We start from the raw sequence: 23,999 nt of genomic DNA, 5'->3' as shown, positions 1-23,999 counted from the left end.
AAAGGAAACAATTAAAATAATTGTTTGGATAATTAAAAAAATCTTAAAGAAAAAATTACTAAAGAAAAAGTATTTTCAATTTTTTTTTTATTAACAGGACTTTTTTTTTAAATAATAAACGTAGTCATAAAATAGGTCGTATTTGATCATGAGTATATCAAAAAATTGGTGTTCGCGAAATTTGCGTATAATCATTGTTAATGAGTGCGACATTTTGTTGATAAGATATTTTTTGTGGATTTATATTCATATCAAACTGACATTAAGTTTTGAGAAAATAAAGTCTTAATTGCATAAAACTTAATGTCACAAATATTAAATATTTGTTTAAAAGGCCAAATATAGTAATAAAAAGTGAAGTAAATATTTATGTACGCCACCCAAATTCAATAAGCAGTTTACCTTGTTCAACCTTGCAAAAAATTTAGTCAAGATACTTTTTACTCCACAAAAATGACGTAAGAATTTTGCTTAAAATTAAAATTAAATAATGAAATGTCAAATGTTTAATTCTGCACAAAAAAAAATATATATCTTTTTTGTATATAAATAACTAAAAGATAAATAAAAAAAGATTTAAAGCAAAATAATTGTGAAGCGGGAGTAACATTGGACATGAAGTTTATAGCTGCTGCCGATCACCTGTGTGGGGGTAAAAGCCGCATTAAGTACGCTTTTGGTGTGGGAAAATTAATAGTGCGCCGTCCGTTCTTGCAAAAATATTTTGATGGCAAGATAACTTATTGCCAACTTTAGCACTTACCAGTACGTGGCATGAAATGTGGTTGTAAATAATTTTGTGTGGCAAATAATAAATTTTAGTTACACATACCTAAAAATAAACAAGAAAAATATTTTAGTTAGCAACACAACTTGTAGTAGCAGTCATAAAAAAATCGTAATATATAAAGTATTTAGTTTTCATATATGCAAAATAAAGGAAACTAAGAATGACAAATAAACAAGCCTTAATTTTGTTAATGTTTAACCATTGTGTTTATACACGCACAACAACTAAAGAGAATAAATATACTTAAAAATAAAAACTTATGAAAAAAAAAACATATAAACAAACTATATATAACATATAATAACAAACAAATAAATATATACAAACAAAATATATACAATATATGAGATCTTAATTTTAGATATTCAATTTAAGTACACTAACCCAGAACTAACTTTAAAACTCTTCCCATTATTAAACATTCATACAGTTTGTTGTCCCCTTTTTTCAAAATAAATAAATTATTATATATTGAAAACTTATATAAATAAGAAGGGACTTTATCTCATGTAAAATTAAATAAAAAACTGAACTTCATTTTGCCAATAATAATACCGCGAGGGTTAAATAAATCAACTAAATAAGCAGAAATGAAGCGGAAACACTAGGTATATCATTAAAAATTCTTATCATTAAAACTAGTAGCGTGAATTTGCCCAACAACCTGTACTGTGACTAAAAGAGTCCTATTCAAATTCTCTTTAATTATACAAAGACCTCTAAAGTTTGCGAACAAAATCTAGAACTAAACTCTAGATTTTTCTATGTGAATGTCCGGCTTTGGCATCCAGAAAAAATAAGTTCTTAGGAATATACTTTATTGATAGTTTATCAGACTGTTCATCGGTGAAGACGAAAGACCTATTAAATTACCTAAATTCGACGGAACTAAGTATCTACTCTTCTATAATGTGGTAGCAAAACGGCGAAAAATCGCTAATTGAGGTACATGGAAGTTATCTAATGGCTTGCCACTGCAACCAACCAAACTCTAGATTTTAACTCTTAATTGTACTGTTGACAGAAACTCCATATGAAACAAGTTTTTTCTGTGCATTGTTAAAGCTGGACAATCACAATGAATATGCATAGTTGTCTCCTTATAAACTGCATGTCGAGGTATAAACTGCATACCGAATTAGTAGATAATTAAAGTTGATATAGCTGATATTTCAAGCCAAAATGGCCTGTAATCAAACGCGTTAAATCGTTTAAGAATATTTTTGTAGAAGTATGATTTGATCATTGCTTAGCTTTGTCTAAATACATGCAAATCTTCCCAGTAAACAGACACAAAAAAATTCTACCTTCCCTGATTATTTGTTTTAACGCAAACAACTGGCCCACTTCAACCCACAAAAGGGTTGAGGTCCTGTAAAAACGCTTTTTGTTGCAGTTGTGGCTAGCTTTTCAGTAAGCTCATTACCTAACAGCTCTCTGTGACCTAGAACCCAATAAAGTCTTACCTTATTCTGAGTTGCAAGTACCTGTAGGAGCTCACAACGCACGAGAACCTTTTTTAACTTTAATGTCCTAGAAGTCAGAGCTTTAAGAGCAGCCTGATTGTCATATTAAAAAAACACCAAGTAGATTATATGTATTAATATATTAATTAATATAAGTTGTCTATAAATTAAAGAAGTAATTTATTAAAAGTATTAAAATTTAAAATATTTTTTCACATTTTTTTAATGTCTAAATTAGGGTTTCAAATAACGGTGGGTGGCCCTATGCATGATTCGTTATTTTGCCAGCACCGGTGCATAAATTTCATCATCATATGAAGGATACGAAACCTTTCACAAAATTTGAGAAAAGATTGGACATAATCTCGAGAAAATAACTTGTAAGGTCATACATCAATGATAAAAAAATAGATTATACTTCCTAATAGAATTTAATAGAAAAGAACTACAATTAAATAGACTCCTAAAGAAATAAAACCTTGTTACGAACTCTGTGAGACGAGTTCAACAAAATTGCTTACTTAGGCAGTAGTTCGTGGCTTAAATATAATACCACTGAAATATCACTGTATGAATATATTATCACAACTTTTTATCTTTAAATATTTATTTCAATTTTATTACTTGAAAATATGGTAACGACTACTTGTCCAAGACAGTCATAAATCATCATCATCATCATCATTAGTGGCATAATGATCCTAGTTGAATAGTGGCCTCCCTTTAAAAATTCTTCCACGTATCTCTATCATTTTATAGTTTTTTCTTCCAAGCTGCTTCGTTGTTTGATCCACATTGTCTATCCAGCGTAAACTCGGACGTTCTATTTTCCTTCTTCCTTCTGCTGCATGTTGAAATATTTTTTTTGTTGGGTTATCTATGCTCATTCCTTGAATATGTCCAGCCCATTGTAATCGCTTTAGTTTTACTCTCTTGTTTATTGTTGGTTCTCCTAGCTCTTTTTGACATTAAATCTTAGTCATAGGTGCCGTCTTCTTCTCTAGCTTATTTAGTCATAAATAATACAATAAAATATTTTGCCAAAATCCATCATATATACTCATAAATAAATATTATTTTTATGTATCTATAAAATATATGTTAGCATATTAAAGCTATTTCGATTGAAAACCTTAGAATTAAGTTTCTTTTCGTACTTTTCTTCACAATTTATTTTCATAAGCTGAAAAACATTATAGAATATTTTATAAATTCATATATAATTAAACTAAAAATGCTTTTCTGTTAACTTGAGCACATGTCACTATTTTGACCCAAAACTAGGTTAAATGTTTTACTTGCAGTTGATTGGACACGAAACAATTACACATGACTTGTGAAACATCGGAAAATTAGACGCCATTGTATGCGCCTTAATTTATGCTTTTACTTAATAACATTCTTGCCTAGTTATGATTTTCCATAAATAATACAAAATGGTTTAAATTTTAAGTCAAAATGGAAAGAAAGTGTACAAAATTCCACGAAAATGCTGATGAAAGATGCATTAGTTCAGTAGAACTTATACCGATTCACCTTAACACTTTCTTTTCCCAATATAAGTATTTCCACTCTTCACTCACTAATCTTTAAAAATTTAACTTGATATAATAATTTTAAAAAAACTAAGTTCACATGGTTACATTACAAATTTAATACCTTTTATAGTAGAATTAAAAATATATGCATTAATTTCTTAATTTCAATTTGTTCTATATATAAAAAAGAAATATGTGAAAGTATTATAGAAAGTATGTAATCAGAATTTGATAGCTTAAAATATAGTATTTATAATAAGCTTAAACTAATTTGAAAATATATGAAATTAAGATATGTTGTACAATAGTTGATGAAAACTATTATAATGAAGCATTCTTAATAATTAATATTAATTAGATAATAAGTAGTAAATCAATAATAATTATTTTTCTTCACTTTTACTTACAATTTTTATATTATATATTTAAATTAATATTTTACAAGTTTCCAATCAGTTAATTTATATGTTCTTATATTTATTTATTTTTTATATTTCCAATAATTATTTCTTTAATTTCGAACTATATTTTTTCTTCTTAACTAAAATTTAATTTATAATTTATTATTATTATTGAGTAAGGGATCGTGCACTGCGACCTAAAAGATCTATTGTGCCCCTTTGTCGGGTTAGAGTATTTCTCCAAGTCCGATTTTTTTAATGAAAGACAGTATGGATCCTATCTTCCCCAGTCTTGAATCCTTATGATCTATGATAACCATTTGTAATTTTGATTTGTTGATAAATTTTTTTTAAGTATATATTATTTAATAATTTCTTTCTTTTTGTAATATTATTTTTTATATATACCACTTTTCATATGCTGCATTTTTTTATATTTATTCTCTAGTTTTATTTAATTATTCATTTATTTTAGTTTATTTTTAGTATTTATTTACTATTTTTTATTTTTAGTATTTATTTACTATTTTTTATTTTTAGTATTTATTTACTATTTTTTATTTTTAGTATTTATTTACTATTTTTTATTTTTAGTATTTATTTGCTATTTTTCCTCACTAAGTACTTATTTTATTTTTATGTTTTATTTATATTATTTTTTATTATTTAATTACTTGATAAACAAACATATTACTTACTTAATTTTTACTTATTTTTTATCATATTTATATATTTTTGTATTTTTTGTACATATTTGTACATTTTGCTTTCCTTTTTTTTATCTTTTGTGTGGATTCCGGAGCATACTGGAATAAAACGCAATGAAATGGCAGACAAACTTGCAAGAAGAGCAGCTTTAATAATGACAGACCCAGAATCTATCTGCGGTCTAAGCAAAGAATCTCTATTCCTTTTCTTATGAGCGGACGCAGAAAAATAAGAAAAACAACTCTTTTATGCTCTTAGGGACTTATAACATTACATTATTACGGGATTACTTATCGATCACTGAAGATTGAATAATCAGCCAACGAAGTTAGGAATCCAACACAACTCAGACTGTAGGTACTGTAGAGAAGAGAGAGAAAAACCACCCGGCATTGATGCACAAGCGGAAGAAACAACTATCAGGCTATTTCATTGAACATAGGGATTGAAGGTTAGAAAAGATAGATTCTATACTGTCTTTCATTAAAGAAATAGGACTTGGAGAAACACTCTAGTCCGACTAAGGGGCACAATTGATCTATAATTATTTATTTTTAATATTTTATGGTATTATGTTAAAACTGATAATAATTTTATTCTTAATTTTATTTGTAATTTATTTTTAATTTTATTTTAGTTTTATCAATTTTAGTTTTATTTCATTTTTTTTTTTATTTTATTTATTTTTTAGTATATTTTGTTTATTTATTTCAAATTGTATAAACAAATATATGTTTTAAAAAATTTTATATATGATATTACTCTGGTTTTCTTATTTGTTATTTAAAATTATTACTGCATACTTTTTAATTGCGAAAGAAATAAAAATATTTAATATTTTGCTATTATTTTATAATTTATATTCTATTCTTAATTTGGTATTTTTTTTTATATCATTTTAGAAAATTTCATAATATAAATTTAATATTTTAGGCTTTATTTTTGTATTATTTTTATTATAAACTGTTTTTATTTATAAATTCTTTATTCAATCGCATTAAATTTTTTGATTTTTATTTATTTATTTATTTAATATATATTTGTTTGTATTTAATTTTTATTTTGTTTTCAGATTTTTTAAAAATTTTTTAAGCATTTAAATGAAACTAAAATTATGTGTTTATTATAATTTTTATGTTTATAATATTATTTTTCTTTTTCACCATTTTTGTATTGATTAACATTCTGTTAATATTTTTTTATTAATTTTTATTTTTTATTAAGCTTTACTTTGTAAATATTTATTATTATTATTTTACTTTTATAAAAATAAAATAAAATTTTATTACTTTACCTAATTTATACTCAATAACTAATTTCTACATATATATAGTTTTTTGCTATTATTTTGTAGACATATTTTTTATCTGTCAACTTTCGATTTCTTTAATATTTTTTTTTTTGTCGTAATATTATAATTTTATACTTTTAGTTTGAAAAAAATATAAAAATTGCTAAGTTACAAAACCTTTTTCAATTATGCAACCCACAACTGCATTTAATTTGATGCATTTTGTATGCACTAAATAAACAAATAATTTGTTAAGATTGCTCATAATTGTTTAAAACGTTAAGAGATTTAAGGGAAAACAATAACAAAATCATTGAAATATTTCTTTCATAATATTTTCATAAAATTTCGGAGGCGTTCATTATATCATTCGTAGTCGTAGTTTGCCTTAAGAAAACCAGAAAAATGTAGGCTGCCAGTACGAATACGAGTACTTGTAGATATCTGACGACAAAATAAATTCAACCATAATTGCATTTCTTAATTATACAGTTTCTGGAATAATTATTTACATTAAAGGCGGCAAGGCAAGGGATACATTTGAACGTTTCGGTGGTTATTGCTTTTATAATTAATTCTATGATACTATTATTTTTTTTAATAAAATTTAAAATAAAAATTTTATCAATATTAAAATTTATGAGTTTATTTATGAGTTTACAATTTTAATTTTATAAGGCGCAATTTTTGTTAGTCATATTTATAAAAAAATTTTCTTTCTCATTGGTTGCCAAATATCAGAGGACAAATAATTAGTACAAAATATATATAGAATAAACAAAAAAAAATAAATAAAATTATTTGAAAAAGAAAACAAAAATCAAAACAAACTAAGATTATTTGAAAAGAAAAAAAAAAATAGATACAATTATTTTAAATTACAATTTTCTTTTATTTTGATGATGATGAAGATGAATGCAAAACAAAAAAAAATTACTTGAGATTACATTTTTGTTAAAATAGACTTCTCATTAAAGTATTAAAAATTTTATAATTTATTTTGTTATAATACCTAAGGAATGTTCTAAGACTACTGGTTAAATATGTTTAAAAAAAATTGTTAAAAGTTAATTTATTATTTTTGTATTAATCTAAATTGTATTTCAAAGAAATTAGAAAAATTTTATTTTCTTCAAAAAGAAAACAATTTTATAAAAAACAATTTTATGAGTTTTAAAGTAATAATTATACAGGGTTATCAACTTTTTGTTTCGAAAATAAACATAAATTTTTAACTTGTAAATCAGATTTTGAACAAATTTTTGAGGCAATATATAAATTCTTATTAGGTGTAAAAGACCCCAATTTTGTTCAGATATTCATCATTTTCAAAAAAGTACGGAGCTATCGCACCTTATGACCATATATCATACAGTGCCTTTTTAATAGATGAAAATGTCTTTTGACAATCAGTTGTGAATTGTTACTGACCCAACTGTTTCAAGCGACAATATAGTTTGTTAACATAACCATCAATTGAAAAGTGAGTCACATCATGTCTCATCATATAAGAAAATCCATCACCGTCATTCCTTTATGGTAATATGTTTTTACAATTTAAACGTGTTCAGTGGTTGTTAAACGCTCTATAATATAAAATGGCAAACCATAAACTATAATACATATAATGTCTTTAATGATATTATGTTTCATGATAGGTATTTTACCACAATTAGAATAATCTGATTTAGGTCAAATATGCGCCATTTTGTTCGATAACTTATTGCCAGTTTGAAGACAATTTCATTATTCCTCTTTCATAGAAGTACTTGTCCTTCAGAATTCGGTCCATGATGTTTTTTTGCGTTAACTCGTGTGACATCCATACATCGAGCTTCTATTTGTATCCAACCTTATTCAAATGATTTTTTGTGCAATCTTTAGCTTTTTGGCCGGCGAAACACTGCACCGACTTACATGAGAATCGGACTCAACAATTTCCATGATTTTATCGACATTTTCGTCAATTGGCCTTCCAATGCGTGTTGCGTGCTACATCTTTGACATCGAAATTAATGGAACAGAATCGATGAAACCATAAACAATATTCACAATTTCAGCCGCCTGGCTTACTTTATCGCCTTGATCAAAGAAAAACTGTAAAATATGGCATATTTTTTCTTTGCTAATATCCATCTCAAACAAAACTGAGTCAACCTATTACCAAACTGCCAAAAAAAATTTTTCATCTTTTTAGTGCCAACTAGCATAACCCGATCAAACTCATACAATGCGGGATACAGATAACTAAAGCCATTTATTGGGAAAATAATGGATTACTTTTTACTGCATCTAATATATGTTACTGATACAATGCAATTAAAGCAACGCTGGACACAATCGTCCATATATATATTGGATAGTTTGATTGAGGTGTTGTGCTCAACGCTTTCAATGTATTTTGTATTGTAGCCACATTCAATTTCAGGTGCCATCTTTAAACATTTTACAATTAGGAACAGAAAACACCTTATAAAATACCTGGGTCATCCCATTCTTTGAGTTTTTTCAAAAGCACTTACTCTCAAATTTCACATGGGAAGACAGTGGCGGTCAATTGAGATTCAGGTACAAAAAAAACTTACAAAGTGCCGACTTCAGCACATTCTTTGAGTTTTTTGCAAAAGTTGGTAGCAATTCAGAAAAAATTTGTGTCAGTATCTCTCATAGGCGTTACTTAAAAATAAAAATCTATCATTTAAAAATTCGACAATGTGATTTATTAAAAATTCTAAACCGATAATTTTACTCCAAACTTATGCTGGTAACAACCATTCGATTTAATGATAATTAATGAATATTGAATATATCGAAACACCTTATTAATACCTTATATATATATATAATAACTTAAAACTTTATTAATTCACTAAACTGCCCAACATTGCAAATATGTGTATTGTAGTTTTTTCTTAAATTTGCGATTCATACAAATTGCTTCAGTTTATTACTTTGATTTGAAATACCATGAATAGACACATTTATTATAAAGAAAGGTTCAATAGACTATAAAAAATTAATTTTTTACACAATTCTTCAAAGAAAAAGAAAAATTGCACTATAAAAGTAGAAAAAAAAATAAACATTAATGAATAAAAAAAGCAATTCATCGATATTTCATGACGTCTAAAAAAAAGTATCTAACAAAAATCGATTCAGCGCCTTTGAAACAAAATCTGAATCTCAATATTCCAAAGTATGAAACGAAATAACCCATTTAAGCGAGTGGAAAATATGCAAACTAATTGGCAAGGTCGTTCATTCATACGCGTCTTTTTTGCTTTTTTCGTTTTTTTGTGTTTTGTGTTGAGTCTGGCAGCGTTCACACAGCAGACCTACGACGTGAAAATGAATTGGCAACGCCGCGCTAGTTTATTTCATGAAGTGAAAAATGAGAAATTGTCGAAATCGCTTGATAGGCGCGAGTGGGTGCCTCAGCGTGGAGGCGCGAGCGCAAGAAATGCAACACAGAAATTGCATTCAGCAATTTCACTTTTTTTTTTTTGAATGCAAATTCAGTTCACTCAACATTTCTGAAATAGTTTAGGTGTAAAAAATTCAAATCCAATTTTTAATCTCGAGTTGTTTATGCAAATAATCCATAATTTATCGTTTCAAAGTAAGTTAATTGAATATTGTTAAGTTTTTCAGTTGCACAAGATTATTGGGTACTGCAACAGGAAGGTACGGTATGGTAGGTTGCATTTATGCATCTACTTAATGGATTATTAATTTCATTTGTGTTACGAAATAAATAACTTTATAAAAAGATACAGGGATATATTTAAATATTTTTACATCTATTGAAAAATATTTGTCAGACTATAATTATACTACACAGTACAACCAAAAGTACATGTTTTTTATTTACAAAACTTATAGCACAGCAAAACAGGAATTTTATGATATATCTCTTATCTTTAGAACACATAACCTACATAATGAAAAAATTATATAGGATGAATTGGAGTCATTAAAGCCAATGTACATTAAGAAGACTGTGTGAATTTATAACTGAATAGAATATAATAATAGATAGAATTCATAAAACATAGCGAACTGAATAGCTCTTTAGAATTGGCAACACTAATGTCATTCGAATCGCTGTGAGGTTTACTATAAGAACATCAATGAACTGCTTTTGGTTTTTAGTCATACTTTACTCGCCGGTAAACATCGAGAACGAATTGTACACTAGCAAGTATCGATAATAGCGGAAGATTTTAATATAGATCAGGATAATAACGGAAGATCGTCATGTGACACATTTTCAAATTGTAGATGTAGATGCATTTCATGAACCTATGGCCTTCATTTAACAGAAAGTCATGCTCGTTAGATCTGACATAGTTTAACAATTGCTGAAACAAAGACTTTAGTCAATTAGTGCAGACAAACGTTAGAAATATATAAGCAATCTATCTATCTACGTCACATTTATCAAAGAAAAGAAACCACAAATAATCTTCTGAACCAAAAACGAATGGTCAAACAGCTGTATGAATTTTTAAAAATTATAAAAAAAAATAAACTAGCAAAAGCTGTTCGCGCAAGAATCGTTTTAGAAAATGGTCGCTTAGTTCTTCGAAAGAACAGGTCATATGTCCACAGGTGAACGGGTGATTGGTTCACTGCACCCAAATTCGGTGTTGAAATTGCCATTTAAGTCTCCGAATCTGTTTTGGTATTGATGTTCAAGAATTAGAGTGTTTTTCTCCAACAGATGTTTAGAGTATATCGCCTGTACTCGGTTGCCAGAGCCTCATCTGCGAAAACAGAATGTACCACGAGTAGGCATTAAAAAATCGTAAAGCAGTTAATACTGAGTAGTATACAACCATTTGTTTATCAACAGTATTCAATGAAATTAACGAAAGAGGATAAATCGAATTTAACAATAATTAATATCACATATTAAAAAATAGGTGAGGATACTTATTAAACAGAGAATGCTTTAATTTTTTTTAATCAAAGAAATGGTAGTTTATATTACATATTTCCTACAGGTTCAGCAACTGGGTTGGGTTGGTGATAAGCAACTGTCTGGCTTTGATGTTTAAATGCGTATTTAGTTTGAAACAATGCTTCGCAATACGAGTTTGAATGACATCAGATACCCTGGATTTATTGAGATCCCTTTAAATAATGGAGTTTTTCACACACCACGTGGTATCTCAAAGCTCTACATCATACATTCAGATTGTTTTGATGATGGTCTCGTACAACATTAATTTATTTTCGAGCCTGAGTGCAGACTTAGGATTCATCAGCCTCTTTATCACATAAGCTAAAATTTCTCTAACAAAACGATCAGATCAATTTAACTAGTATGTGATTAGATCATATTTTTATGAGTGTATATACTTCGAATTTCTATCTTTAACCTGGTCTCACAGGTATTTCGGAAAACGGTCACTCATTTCTGCTATTACAAACAGCTATTATTTACCAAATAAGCTTTAGTAGATAAAGCCACCATTTCAGCGTTACCTAATCTAACTTAGCAATTGTATCACAATTAATAAAGGTAATTAATAATAAATAAATAATCTTTTCAATAACTCACGTTTTTAATCGTTTTTACGGAAATATTGTAGTTTAAATGGATTGTAATTAATGGTGTCGTAAGCATAGTATATGTAGACCTACTGTGTTCATAGTATATATTTCACTCTCTATCGGTTTATCGCATACGGTATATATATTTAAGATCTTTTTTAAAACAATGAATGCACTTTTCATCGCTAAACAAATCATGCATTAAATACACGAGTAGGTATATGTCTTCTCATTTACAAAGTACGTAACATATATACATGTTGTTATGTGCATATGAACATGTTTAAAATTTGGGAAACTTTCATTGTTCGGTGCTGTCATGGCAATTAGCCTCAACAACACCCAAAAATACGTAAAGCAATTACAAGTGGTGCAGCACACCAAATGCTGCACTATCGAAAGTGTTTTGGGAGTTTTTAACAAAAAATAAAAGGCATTGTTTCGACCCGATCAGCACCAAATTTGGTGCCGACCAACAGAAAAAAAATTAAAAAAAAGTATCTATTCCATTACAACCTAAACGTATCTGAAAAATTAAGTTCATTTAAATGAAGGAAAATGTATTCCAGCTGCTCACATTTCAAGTTTTTATTGTTTGTTGGCGTATTTCTTGCTGACGCAAGTAGCGATTTTCAAGGAAAATGCAATGAATTTCAAAATAAACTAAAATAGGCAAATTTTATAAATTAAAATCAGACGTGTGTACTTTTATGGAAACCCTATTTGGCCACTTCATTGTTATTTGAATATTGCAAATTTAAAAGGAAAAAATATTTACGAGTACCAATGAAAATACACAAAATCCATAAATAAATTTAAAAGCCTTTTTGTTCACAGTTGTAAATCTGCAAATTTATTGGTAGTTTTGTATATTTAAATATATTTAAAAAAAAAAAAATATATTTTACGATTGGCTTTTCTAAGTTGAAACAAATGTTTTATTTCTTCAGGAACATCGCCTCTTAAAATTGTTTACTTAAAAAGGGAAATAAACACGTGCTAAACATTTAAAATGGAAGCGGAAAAAATCAGCCACGCACCGAAAGCACCTTTAGGAGTGGAGCAGCTGGAAGTGATTTGCGCAAATAGTTTTCAGTGCACGTCCGCCTTTGTAGCCACCACAAAGGAAAAATGCATTCAGAATTATGATTTTTCCATATGAATTTGGAAAAAAAATTAATTTGCATTGCAAAATGTCAGAGAACTACATATTTTGATATTTTTACGAAGAGAAATATATTAGAAACTTAATAAAAATAATATCTAAAAAAAACGATCACGTACAAAAATTGCAACGGAAACGGGAAGTTCTTAAAAGCCTCGAATGCATTTTAACAAAAAACCAGGGAGAAGAAAGGAAAAGTGTAAAGGAAATAAAAGGTAAATATGTGGCAGCTATCTGGTATCAGCATTATCAGTAATAAAACATTACCACATCCTTGTCCGTTACCATGCTACTTGAGAGCAAGTACATATGAATTGTAATAGGTATAGTAAAAAAAATCCATAAGTTTTAGAGTGATAGTTAGAGTGATCCGATTTAGCTCCAATATGCGCCATTTTATTCGACAACTTGTTGCCATTTTTAATATCATTATGTCCCTCTGATACAAGTCCTCGTCCCTATTGACAAAAAATTGAGACAGTCGATTTTCACAAGTCTCTCTTGAAGTTAATTTTTTAACATTAAAATCGTTCGCCATGGACAGGAAAAAAGGAACAGATGGTAATCTCTTGGTGCCAGGTCTGGACTATAAGGTGGATGCATAAGAAGTTCTCAACAAACGAAATCTCTTCTTAATGTTAATATTTTTTTGCCGAAAGTAACGTGTCTTATGACGAAAAGAAACTGTTTGAAAGTTAGAAGAGTTAAAATAGAAACGAAAAGACAGCAATAAAAATTTTTGGTTACTTTATTGAAATTTTGCTGATCATACAACGCTGTTTCGAGTATTGCCCCGTACTCATCGTCAGTGGTCTTAGGGAATATTCGAATTTTTTAATTTGTTTATAGTCCGTCTCATCTCATCATATCTCTAACGTCATTTAATGTAACCCAATCAAACTTTTACAACGCGGGATACAGACAACTAAAGCCAGCTAAATAATGTGTTTCTTTTTACTACACTTAATATATCATTTACAGAAGCGTAAGAGTCAAGAAAAGTCAAGAAAATCGGACATAACTAAATTCAGTTCCCTTCCTTTAATGTCAGGTTTTCTTTTTCTATTTTTTACAGCTGTGTTTAAAGTCTTTTATGTCATTGTATTTTAATCCACTGGATTCCATTGTGCGAAATCGTCTGCATAACATGACCCTTAGACAAATTACCGATGAGATGGCAAATAATATATCAATACCAATTTACAAACACCACAGCTAAAAATTTTAATAATCTCTCAGTAGCTTTCAAATTACTTAATCCATCTTATGAGTCAATGACTTCCTACGCATAAGGATCTATTAACTATTACAAATCACAACAGAATGGCTCTAGAGTTTAGCGCTATAAGTAAAAGTAAGATGTGTAGTTAAGATATAATACGAATGCAAAATAATACCATACAAATTCTTTTCTACAAGATGAAATATTGATGATCCTTTAATATTATACGGAATACTCACTTGTCAGACTGCATCAATTCTTGAAAACATCAAATGTAAATTATTTTCGGATCATTCTAGTCAACAACAAAAATATTGACACAGATTTCTCAGTCTACAAACAATCGAACCCTAATTTATAATTATTTTTAGCTATTCTCGTAAATGTTTCTGTTAACTTTTATCTCGAATATGAAATTGAAGGACCCTAACTCTTAAAGAATTTGTGAAATGTAGAGGAATACATCGCCTAACTGAACTGTTTGTAGTATGCGGTTGTCTGAAAACAAGTACAGTCATTTTATTCGGCTTACTTTCAATCGAATAAAGAGTGTGAATTTCGGGATAAATTATATTATTTGGTTTATTTATAGTTTTGAATTGTCCATATTAAACTAAAAAATTTTTTATGCAGTGATAGCAAAAAAGTTATGATAAGTTTCAGGAAAATGACTATTATTCATAACAAACGAAAGAATTGTCCTCAGTTTTCTGAAAATTATACTGGGAACATGTTGTCCCTGTACAGGACTACGCAATACTGAAGGCTAAATATTCTCAGTGTTCGTAACAAACGGCAATTACTATGTCTACTTTATCTATTGCTCATGTACATGCGTTGGGCCTATGATGTTGACGGACTGCAGTTTATTGAATTGAATTAGTAACTAGAGATCTGGACACAAATTTTAAATTAATGTAAAATAAATATTACAGATAAAGTCGCAATTTATGCTAAGCTAAACCACATTTTACTTAACTAAGGTTAGATAGGCTCATAGGAACGACCATAGATCCCGTAAATACAATCCAGCGTCAGATGACATCTCAACAGAACTTCAAAATTTTTGTCAAAGAATTGTGGAGCAACATATGTATTAATTTGTTTATAGAAAAAAACGTCCATAAAGTTACTTCAACTCTCTTATTATTAATGATTATCTAATGTGCAATGAAACACTTGTCTTTTGTGATTATATATGTCAAAAAATTATTTTAATTGTACGATCTTAATTTATTTTTGATTGCTTTTTTACAATTCAGGAAAAAATACTGTCACTTATTTAGTTAAACCTACATACGAGCAGAGTAACCTTTCATTTTCTTCCAATCAATCAAAGCTTAAGATGAGTTTGCGATGCTGTGATTTATCTTTTTCACAATCTTTCCCAAACTTTTTATCACTTTAAACTATAAAGTGCATTAACATCAAAAAAAAAGTAATACAAAGCAAAACTTTAATGGGAAGAGGGAAGACTGAATTTAAATGACAAAAAACGTACACATACCTACAATGAATGAATTTTATAGGTATTTCTTAATCGTTTAATTTAAGGACCCACCTTTCCATCTTACTTCACTTCGAATGGGTAATTCAAAATATTTATAGTTTTTTTTTTAATCTTAAATGTTTATTTTGATTTAATATATATAAAAAAAAAAAGGAAAAGTGTATGAAAGTTTCACGTAATCTCAAAAAGTCAATCACATTTCAATGCAATTGTGGTTAAAAATTCCGAATCGCTTTCGGCCGCAAAATCCAAATTTCTTTGGTTTCATTTGGCAGTTTTACCTTGAATTGTTGACGGCGGAACCGAAGTGAATTTTCACTTGCTATTAGCTTTTCACGAAAAACTCAAAAACTATGGTGGAACAATTTAAACAAGTTGCCAATTTCCATTGACAGGTGAAAATATTTCGCGCACTTCGATGCAAAGGCATTTTTCATCGAAGTGAAGGCGTGGGTTGCCTGACGTGGTAAGAAGCGATTTTCTATGAGAAGCGAAACCAAATTGCGGCACGACCGGCCTCAAGGTCATTGTAACTGCAGCCGCTAACCAATTTCCATTTTATTATTAATTTTAGTAAAATATATTTTCATATTTTTATTTTTATTAAAATAAACTTTTTCACATAATTATTTTATTAATGCCATAAGGAAAAAGGAAACGGATTTTTGTTTGGATTAGAGGAAAAAATTTTAAACGAAAAAATTTGGAAATATTTCAGTAGTTCCTGAACAAATATATGTGACATTTTTATGAAAACTTATAGAAATAAGCTTCCGATATAAATTAATTACGATTTTTATAAGAGTTACGCTTCTGAAATATAGGATTTTATCAAAAGTACTGGGTGCTGAAAATTATTTTCCAACTAAGACGAGTAAGTTATTAAGACGAATAAGCATTATTAATTAATGCTCTAAGAAAGCATTAAAATATGATGCGAAAAAATAAAGTTTTCATTTGGACTATAGTTGCCTCAACAGATCAAGTTTCTCCAAACAAATAAAGTAAATGTTGGAAAATGAATTCTTTACTAACACTATTATTTGGTATTCTAATCAGAGACTTCAGGGAACACTAAGCCTGGGCTAGATTAAGTCTAAAAGGTGCATGTTGAACTGAAACTTAAAGATAACTATAGTTCATTGTAATGAATTTCTAGTTACCATGAGGAAGCGAACTGTTCTATTACACTTAAGCGAACTTTCTTTTTGATTTTTCTGATGATTCCAGATGGGCAGTTAGAAAGATTCGATAACTTTACCTTGATTAGCTTAACAATGCTTGAAGTCTGTTTCTTTACTGGAATTGTTAAACTAACGAAAGTCGGAATGGTGTGTCCGACTCCCTGACATTAATATGTAGTATACGGACTTAAATACCCCCTCTTCAGCGAGATTTATTTCCCCTATTCTCTACGAAAGTAGAGATTCGATAACTCTACTTTGGTTAGCTTAGCAATACTGGAAGCCAATTTCTTTGGTGTTATTAAAGTAACGAATCTTTCTTACTTTCTCTGGAAAACCCAGGTCTAATAGTAAAACCCATACACCCTTATTGAATAGTTCTTAAACAGTTCTGATCATAATAATAGTAATATATTCAATATATTGAATATATTGACTATATTGCATACTGAAGAAGACAATTACTCATAAATTAATTTCTTATTAAGACGAATTAAAAATCAAAATAATCAAAATCCGCTTTGAGCAAGAATTCGATTTTGATTATGGTTAGGTATTGAGATAGCAGTTATTGTTAAAACATGAACTAGAGATTGGTAAATCGACTCCTACCAACAGACGGTCTCACTACAATTATCAATTTATAACAATTTCTATTTAGATTATTTTGGACTGCATTGATATTATAGCTCAAGTGAACGTCATTTAATATTGATATATGTTTAGAAATTATTTATATTTATAAAAATATATAGATATAATAGTTCTTTGAAAATTTAGGGTTCTAAGTTAAACTTATAAATGTTTTTTTATTTTTTTTATTTTTATTGTTATAATATTGCTCTTGTATACATGTATATTAAGATTTCTATTCTATGAGTCAAGAAAATCTAAGTAACTGAACTCTCTACAACTTTATATATAACTCTACAACTTTATATATAACTCAAAACCATAATTTTTACTTTACATAAAAAAAAAATAAATAAATGTTTTTTACAAAATGATTAATAATTTTTTATTTACCTTGTAATTTAAATCCTGCACATTCTCCAGACTATACATATCTTCTGTTGTATCACAGTTGGAACTACGACCCGATGAATTAAAACTAGAAGATCTGTAAAGTTGACTGAAAAAAAAAAATTAACTTCAAGTTAGATATATAATTATCATTATTTATATTATATATTAATTTTATATTATCATTAATTTAATATTAATACAATTAATTAAAATATATATTATATGTTAATGCAAATATTAAATACAAAAACCAGTGATGGTTTTGGAATTATATAGCGATGGTTTTGGAATTATATCGTAAAAACCATGATATGTATTTGACAATACTCGGCTGTGCGGTCAACCAAAAATTCAATTAATTAAAATAATATAAAAAGAATTTCTGTTGTTGTAGTTTGTTGTTGTTTCGAAACCTTTATATAAATTAATCATATATCTTTAGAATGAGATTTGCAATACACCATATATAAAAAGGCGATTATATTATTGGAGGAAGATAGAGTTTTAATAAAACTTGATCTTAAAAGATTAATAGGTTATCAAGTAATTCTTTATATGAACCTTAAGTTAATAATATAAATGCTTGAAATTTACTAACTTATATCTCTATGAGAATCAGTACCAAAACTATTTACATGAAACAACTAAAAAAATATCAGATAAAAATATTTGGAAAGAATGATTAGGTTTTCAGCAAAATATATCGCCAGTTAATTTGATATTAGTATTACGACACATTATTGAACAATCCAATGAGTTCAACAAGCCAGTATACTTGTGCTAAGTAGATCTAAAAAAAGTTTTGGACATATTAAGGTTACATAAAGTTATTACACTACTGACATAAAATCGAATAATATATTTACTATATTTAAAAAATTAAACAACAAAAATATATTTAAGTAGCAAACATTTTAAGTAAGGGAAAAAACCTAAAACAATTGCTATATCCGTTTGTTTGTGACGGTCATATAAAAAAAGCAAAAACATGGAAACCTTAAGTAAGATAAGAATATAAAAACTTACTTTCGATCAATGCCCACGAAATTTGGACTAATATCCGTCCAGCAGCAAAACATTAATATACTACAGTTGATGTAAGGATCGTAGAAACCACAACAGGGTACAAAACACGAAACAGAAGAAACAAATTTTAAAGAGAAATATATGATCCCAAAATCTAGCACTACAGACAAAGAAGAGGAAAAAACTGTAAAATAATTTCGCCCATTAGAAATCCACGATTATGAAGACAGAACTGCAGTTGATAATAGAATGAATAGCATAAAATTACAAGAAAACTCGGAGAATGAAAAACGCTGTTCGGTGATTATACCTTAGTTAAAAATTTATTTACTTAAACACACTATAGTAGTAATTATTTTTTCAATTTTTTTTCATTTGATAAAATTATCATGTCTGTTGTAGGTTATCTCTATTTTTATACTGGCTTTAACAGGCACACTATCTTTTTATTTAAATTATCAAATAAAATATAAACAAACTATATTCAATCTTATTTTAGTGTCAGAGATTAGAATCATTTGTTTTTAATTGTTGTGGAGCACATAATTATTTTTAGCTAGTATTCGAAATAATCAATTTACTTTAAAATATGTAATTTTGAAGTATATCATTTCATTAGAAATTAGAAGTGAATTCTCACAGCTTTGCTTCACTTAATTAATCAGTACGTTTTCTGATTTAATGTAATATATAATTAAAAACATTCAGTAACTAAATATAGTTTCTTTTTAAGACTGTGAGCTTTACTATTATTCAGCTATTATCAGCTTTACTATTATTTAAAGCTGATAAATATTCTAACTAGCATTAAAATAGGTACAAAGCTTAATTCTCTATTAAGCAAAGCTGATACATACTTGCTTAATGTTGTGGTTATGGACCTTTTTCTATCATTGCGGTATTAAAACAACAATATTTAACAACAATACTTTAGCTAAGAATTCCGTATAAGATTATTTGTATACCATTTGGCTGGGTTTAAGAATTTAGCATTAATTTTGATTCACTAATCATTACTTATATGACAGTCCCTAACAAACATCTTAAAACTCAATTAAACCACAAAGGAAAAAACATAAAATTTTATATACGATTAATGGTTACTAATAGTAGAAATAATGTCTTTCATTCTAGAATCAATTGAATTGTATAATAAATTTATTTATATTTATATATTATAAATATATGTCATATAAATAATGCTTAAACACAAAAAAAACTAAAAAAGTACACAAATTAATATCCAGCACCTAACTGTTATACAATAACTATCAAACTGTGCATAACATTCATCTATATTGTTTAACTACAATTTTATTTTATTTTAAAAATAGTAATGTATAACATGTATATAATATATAACAATAATAGTAACATATTACAAACAATACTGACTTAAGTTATGCAAAATTATTTTAGACAATAGTGGATCAGCAAATAAGTTGAAATACAATTGATGGGTGAGACTGGCAAAGCATAACGTCTTTAGCAAAATTTATGTTATAACCAAAATCTAAACAAAACTGTTATACAGTGATGATTGAACTGTACATTAAAAGATTGGTTTTAAACTTTACTTAACGGAAACAGTTTTAAATAACAAACACGTAGCAAAGCTATTGTCTCTTCAATAATTGTTAAACTGTTTCAAACAGTGGGCCCAAATACAAAATTGCGCCATATATTTATATATTTATTATTTTATGGCCAAAGCATTTCTTGAATAGTGGGTTTACAGGCTAATGGTCTGTTTTTTATAATTGGTAAAAATAAAAATTTAAAAGAATCTGACAACAGTTTAGACTAAAGTCGATACGAGTATATTGATTGAATAAAAATTATCGTAAAGTAGTGCGTTGTCATTTCTTTTTTTTTATTTTTAACAATAATAAAAAATTGACTCATTGACCTGTGAGAACACTACTTTAAGGTATTAAATTAGTAAATTTAAATGATTTCCTATATAAATATAAGTATAAAGTACATCTAAAGAGATTACAATCTCAAATTGTCACTATAGCCTGCTAGCTTTAAACCATCTGGTTAATAACACTGTGCGAAGTATTTTTTGTACTTTCAACAGTTTTAGGTTAATTTGTGTCTGTTGAACTCAAATCTAGAACCTCTCTAAGAAATCTCACAAAACCTACTCTTTTACTGCACTATCAGCAAATATTTTTATTATTTGAACCATCTAAAACTTACGTTTAGTTGAGTTTATTACGTTATGGACTTGCATTATTATTATGCATTATAAGCATCGAAGAAATCGCGATATAAGACGATATCTACCATATATAAATGTGCCATAAGCGAGCCATATACATCGCTTATATATTTATACTCTGTGAATTTTAATTTCATGTCACATCAGTATACAATAACTCAGATCTAATAAATGTTAACGAAAAACTTACATTTCTGTCACTTATATATAATACTCTATATAACTTATACAAAAATGTTAAACTTAAAAAATATAAATAGCATTATGTTGGTACCTAGGTTAATGCAAAAACAAAATAGTAATTATGGAATGTCAGATAAGTCTTTAAGAAGTCAGGTACTTTAAATAAGTACACCACTTTAATTTAAGTTTATTTAGGTTTGAGAGGAAAGCAGTCTCACAGAGCTAAATATGTTAAATAATTCAGTCACAATTATTTATTTGTAATGAGAGAAAAGTTTGAATAAAGTTTGAGGAAAAAAAACAGTCTCACCGAGTTAGATCTGTTCCACAATTCGGAAGCAATCATATAAATGCGATACTTTTTTCAAATTCGTAAACTTCTGCCTCCATACTACTTGTGACGGCTTCAATTATCACTTCACAAGTTATGATAGGTACAATAAATGTGGGATTTGTATTAGTTTAATCTGGCATGCCTAAAGAGACCTGCACACTGTACTGAGTTTAAAGAAAAATCGGCTCTTCTAGAGTAAACCGTATGCAAACGTATCTTAACTGCAAAATATAGAAATACTTAGCAGAATAGAACAAACAGATCCAAGATGTGACGCTTATGGCGCATATAGTTCAAAATTCACTAGTACGTACGTCACATTCATCAGTTGACGTCCATGATGAAATTTCTCCCGTGAGAAATTTTGTTCCCTTTGGAATCTTTGTCTTAAAAATGTTTTTGATAAATCTTATTCATATTTCCAACACGTTTTTTTAACGAGTTCGTAGATAAATTTACGTACGGAAGAGAAAAATAACTAATCATTCGGTTCAGTAGTTAAATATAATATTACCGACTTTAAGAAATAACATCTACCATAATTCGTTGGTGTAGTTTTTTTTTAATTTCAAATTTTTGGAGCAAAATGTTTTTGATATATTTCATTGGAAGTTCTGTATAATGTTGAAAATAAGTCCCATTATTCGATATGGTTTTTTTTATTTGATTCTTCGGATTAAGCAATTAACTCTTGCAGTTAACATCTAACATATTAAGAGTATACAAAATATATTAATAACCTAATTAACTTACCTGGCTAGAGCATTGGAACCCAATTGCCGTCGACCAGAGCTAAAAAAATAATTAAAAAAAATATATATTAATTAAAATTAAACAACCTGTGTATATTTGAATAATATGAAAATAATAACACAAAGAGCAGATAGAAAGCCAGACCAAAATTTGTTTATAATGTATTTAAAAGGTAAGCTTAATAAGTGAACGTGTTCATTACTGTTTATACTTGCACATACCGAGTGTTTGAATAAGGAAACCCTACAGAGTTCAGCATAAGGTATGTGTGACATTGACATCAAGAAATGCAACTGGCTCTTTTATGGGCCATTGTTAGCGTTAAAAAAGGAAAAAATAGAATGCAAATGGTAGCAAGTATAAATATATCTAAAATGAATGCTTAGTCTAAGAAAAGTGCTTACTGAAACGTTTTATTTATAATTCAAGACTCGAACTTGTAAATGCCCAAAACCACAAATACAAAAAGAAATTTTTATTCAAATGCGGTTGCAACAAATAATAGTACATTCGCGTGCAAAACAATTGATGCAACTACTATTTCTATAGGTAGTAACTATATGGTAGCTATGAAATAATTTGAGGATGTTATAACGATAAGAAAATTGAGAATGAGAAATTTTATAACCCTAAAAATATTTTATTTAACATTACAATAGTTTATGATATATAATATATAAAATAATATATTACATAACATATAACATAATATATAAAATAATATATATAAAACAATATATTTAATATTATTTATGATTTATTCAATTTATAAATAAATATAATACAAATCACCTTTCAGTAGTTTATTTTTATTTTATTTAAATTTTAAATCAAATTTTATTTACATTTTCATTTATAACACAAAAAACAAGTGAATGCTTAACACTTTTGTCACCTGAAGGATTGTAGTAATGAAGCCAATAAAATACAAATATGTGGCAACGTTTCAAGCATGAAGAATTCAAATTTGAATTTATTTTTCTTTTTTTTTTCTTGACTATTTTTAAACAATTTAAAAACGATTTATTTCGCAAAACATGAAAAGAGCTGAAGAAACACGTGTTGCTTATTTAAAAATAAAACATAAAATCAATAAAAATAGATTCATATTATTTTTTCTATTTTAAAGTATAATTAGTTATTTTAATATTAAAAACAAAACATTTACTATATTTACCATCTTCTTTATTATAGGTTTATATTTATTGAATTAAATATTTAAATTGCCATAAACATCATCTCAAATATAAACCAAATAATTAATGATAGACACTCACAATATAAGTGAGAGTATTTAAAACAAAAATAAAAAAATAAAACGAATTAAAAATATTTAAATAAAAAACATTTTAAATAAGAAATAAACATAATAAAAATATTTAAATAAATAAAATTATCTGTACTGATATTTGTTCAAGCATAACTAATTGAAGTATGTGAGCAATGAAAAATTCCATCTAATATAGTTGATATAAACTTTAATTTTAAATTTCATTTTTATTGAGATTTTTGCTTATATGAAAAAAAAATAAAAAAATTAATTAATATATTGCTGTAAGCAAAAAATTTGTTTGCATTTTTTAATAATTAAAAAATAATAAAATTTTTCCAATAAC

At 27.4% G+C, this 23,999-nt stretch overlaps 1 protein-coding gene across 1 annotated transcript; it reads right to left on the bottom strand.

Moving 5' to 3' along the window:
- Nucleotides 1-604: 604 nt before the first annotated feature.
- LOC119683078 lies at nucleotides 605-22,642 on the bottom strand. Its single transcript, XM_038096686.1, has 4 exons — nucleotides 22,605-22,642; nucleotides 22,384-22,422; nucleotides 17,861-17,966; nucleotides 605-832 (listed from the first exon to the last, which is right to left on the bottom strand). The coding sequence occupies exons 1-4, from the start codon at nucleotides 22,640-22,642 to the stop codon at nucleotides 665-667; spliced, it is 351 nt and encodes a 116-aa protein (XP_037952614.1). The 3' UTR covers nucleotides 605-664.
- Nucleotides 22,643-23,999: the final 1,357 nt, after the last annotated feature.

This window comes from Teleopsis dalmanni, chromosome 1 (assembly GCF_002237135.1).
Source record: "Teleopsis dalmanni isolate 2A chromosome 1, ASM223713v2, whole genome shotgun sequence".
NCBI lineage: Eukaryota > Metazoa > Arthropoda > Insecta > Diptera > Diopsidae > Teleopsis > Teleopsis dalmanni.
The sequence above is the reverse complement of the archived record's forward strand: the minus strand, read 5'-3'. Positions and strand labels throughout refer to the sequence as shown.

Excerpts from the sequence above, each read along its gene's own strand:
- LOC119683078 (XM_038096686.1), bottom strand. The coding sequence starts at position 22,642 with ATGCTGAACTCTGTAGGGTTTCCTTATTCAAACACTCG. Across the intron at positions 22,423-22,604 it reads TTTCCTTATTCAAACACTCG|CTCTGGTCGACGGCAATTGG; the intron begins GTATGTGCAAGT and ends TTATTTTTTTAG. Across the intron at positions 833-17,860 it reads TGCAGGATTTAAATTACAAG|GTATGTGTAACTAAAATTTA; the intron begins GTAAATAAAAAA and ends GTTTATTTTTAG.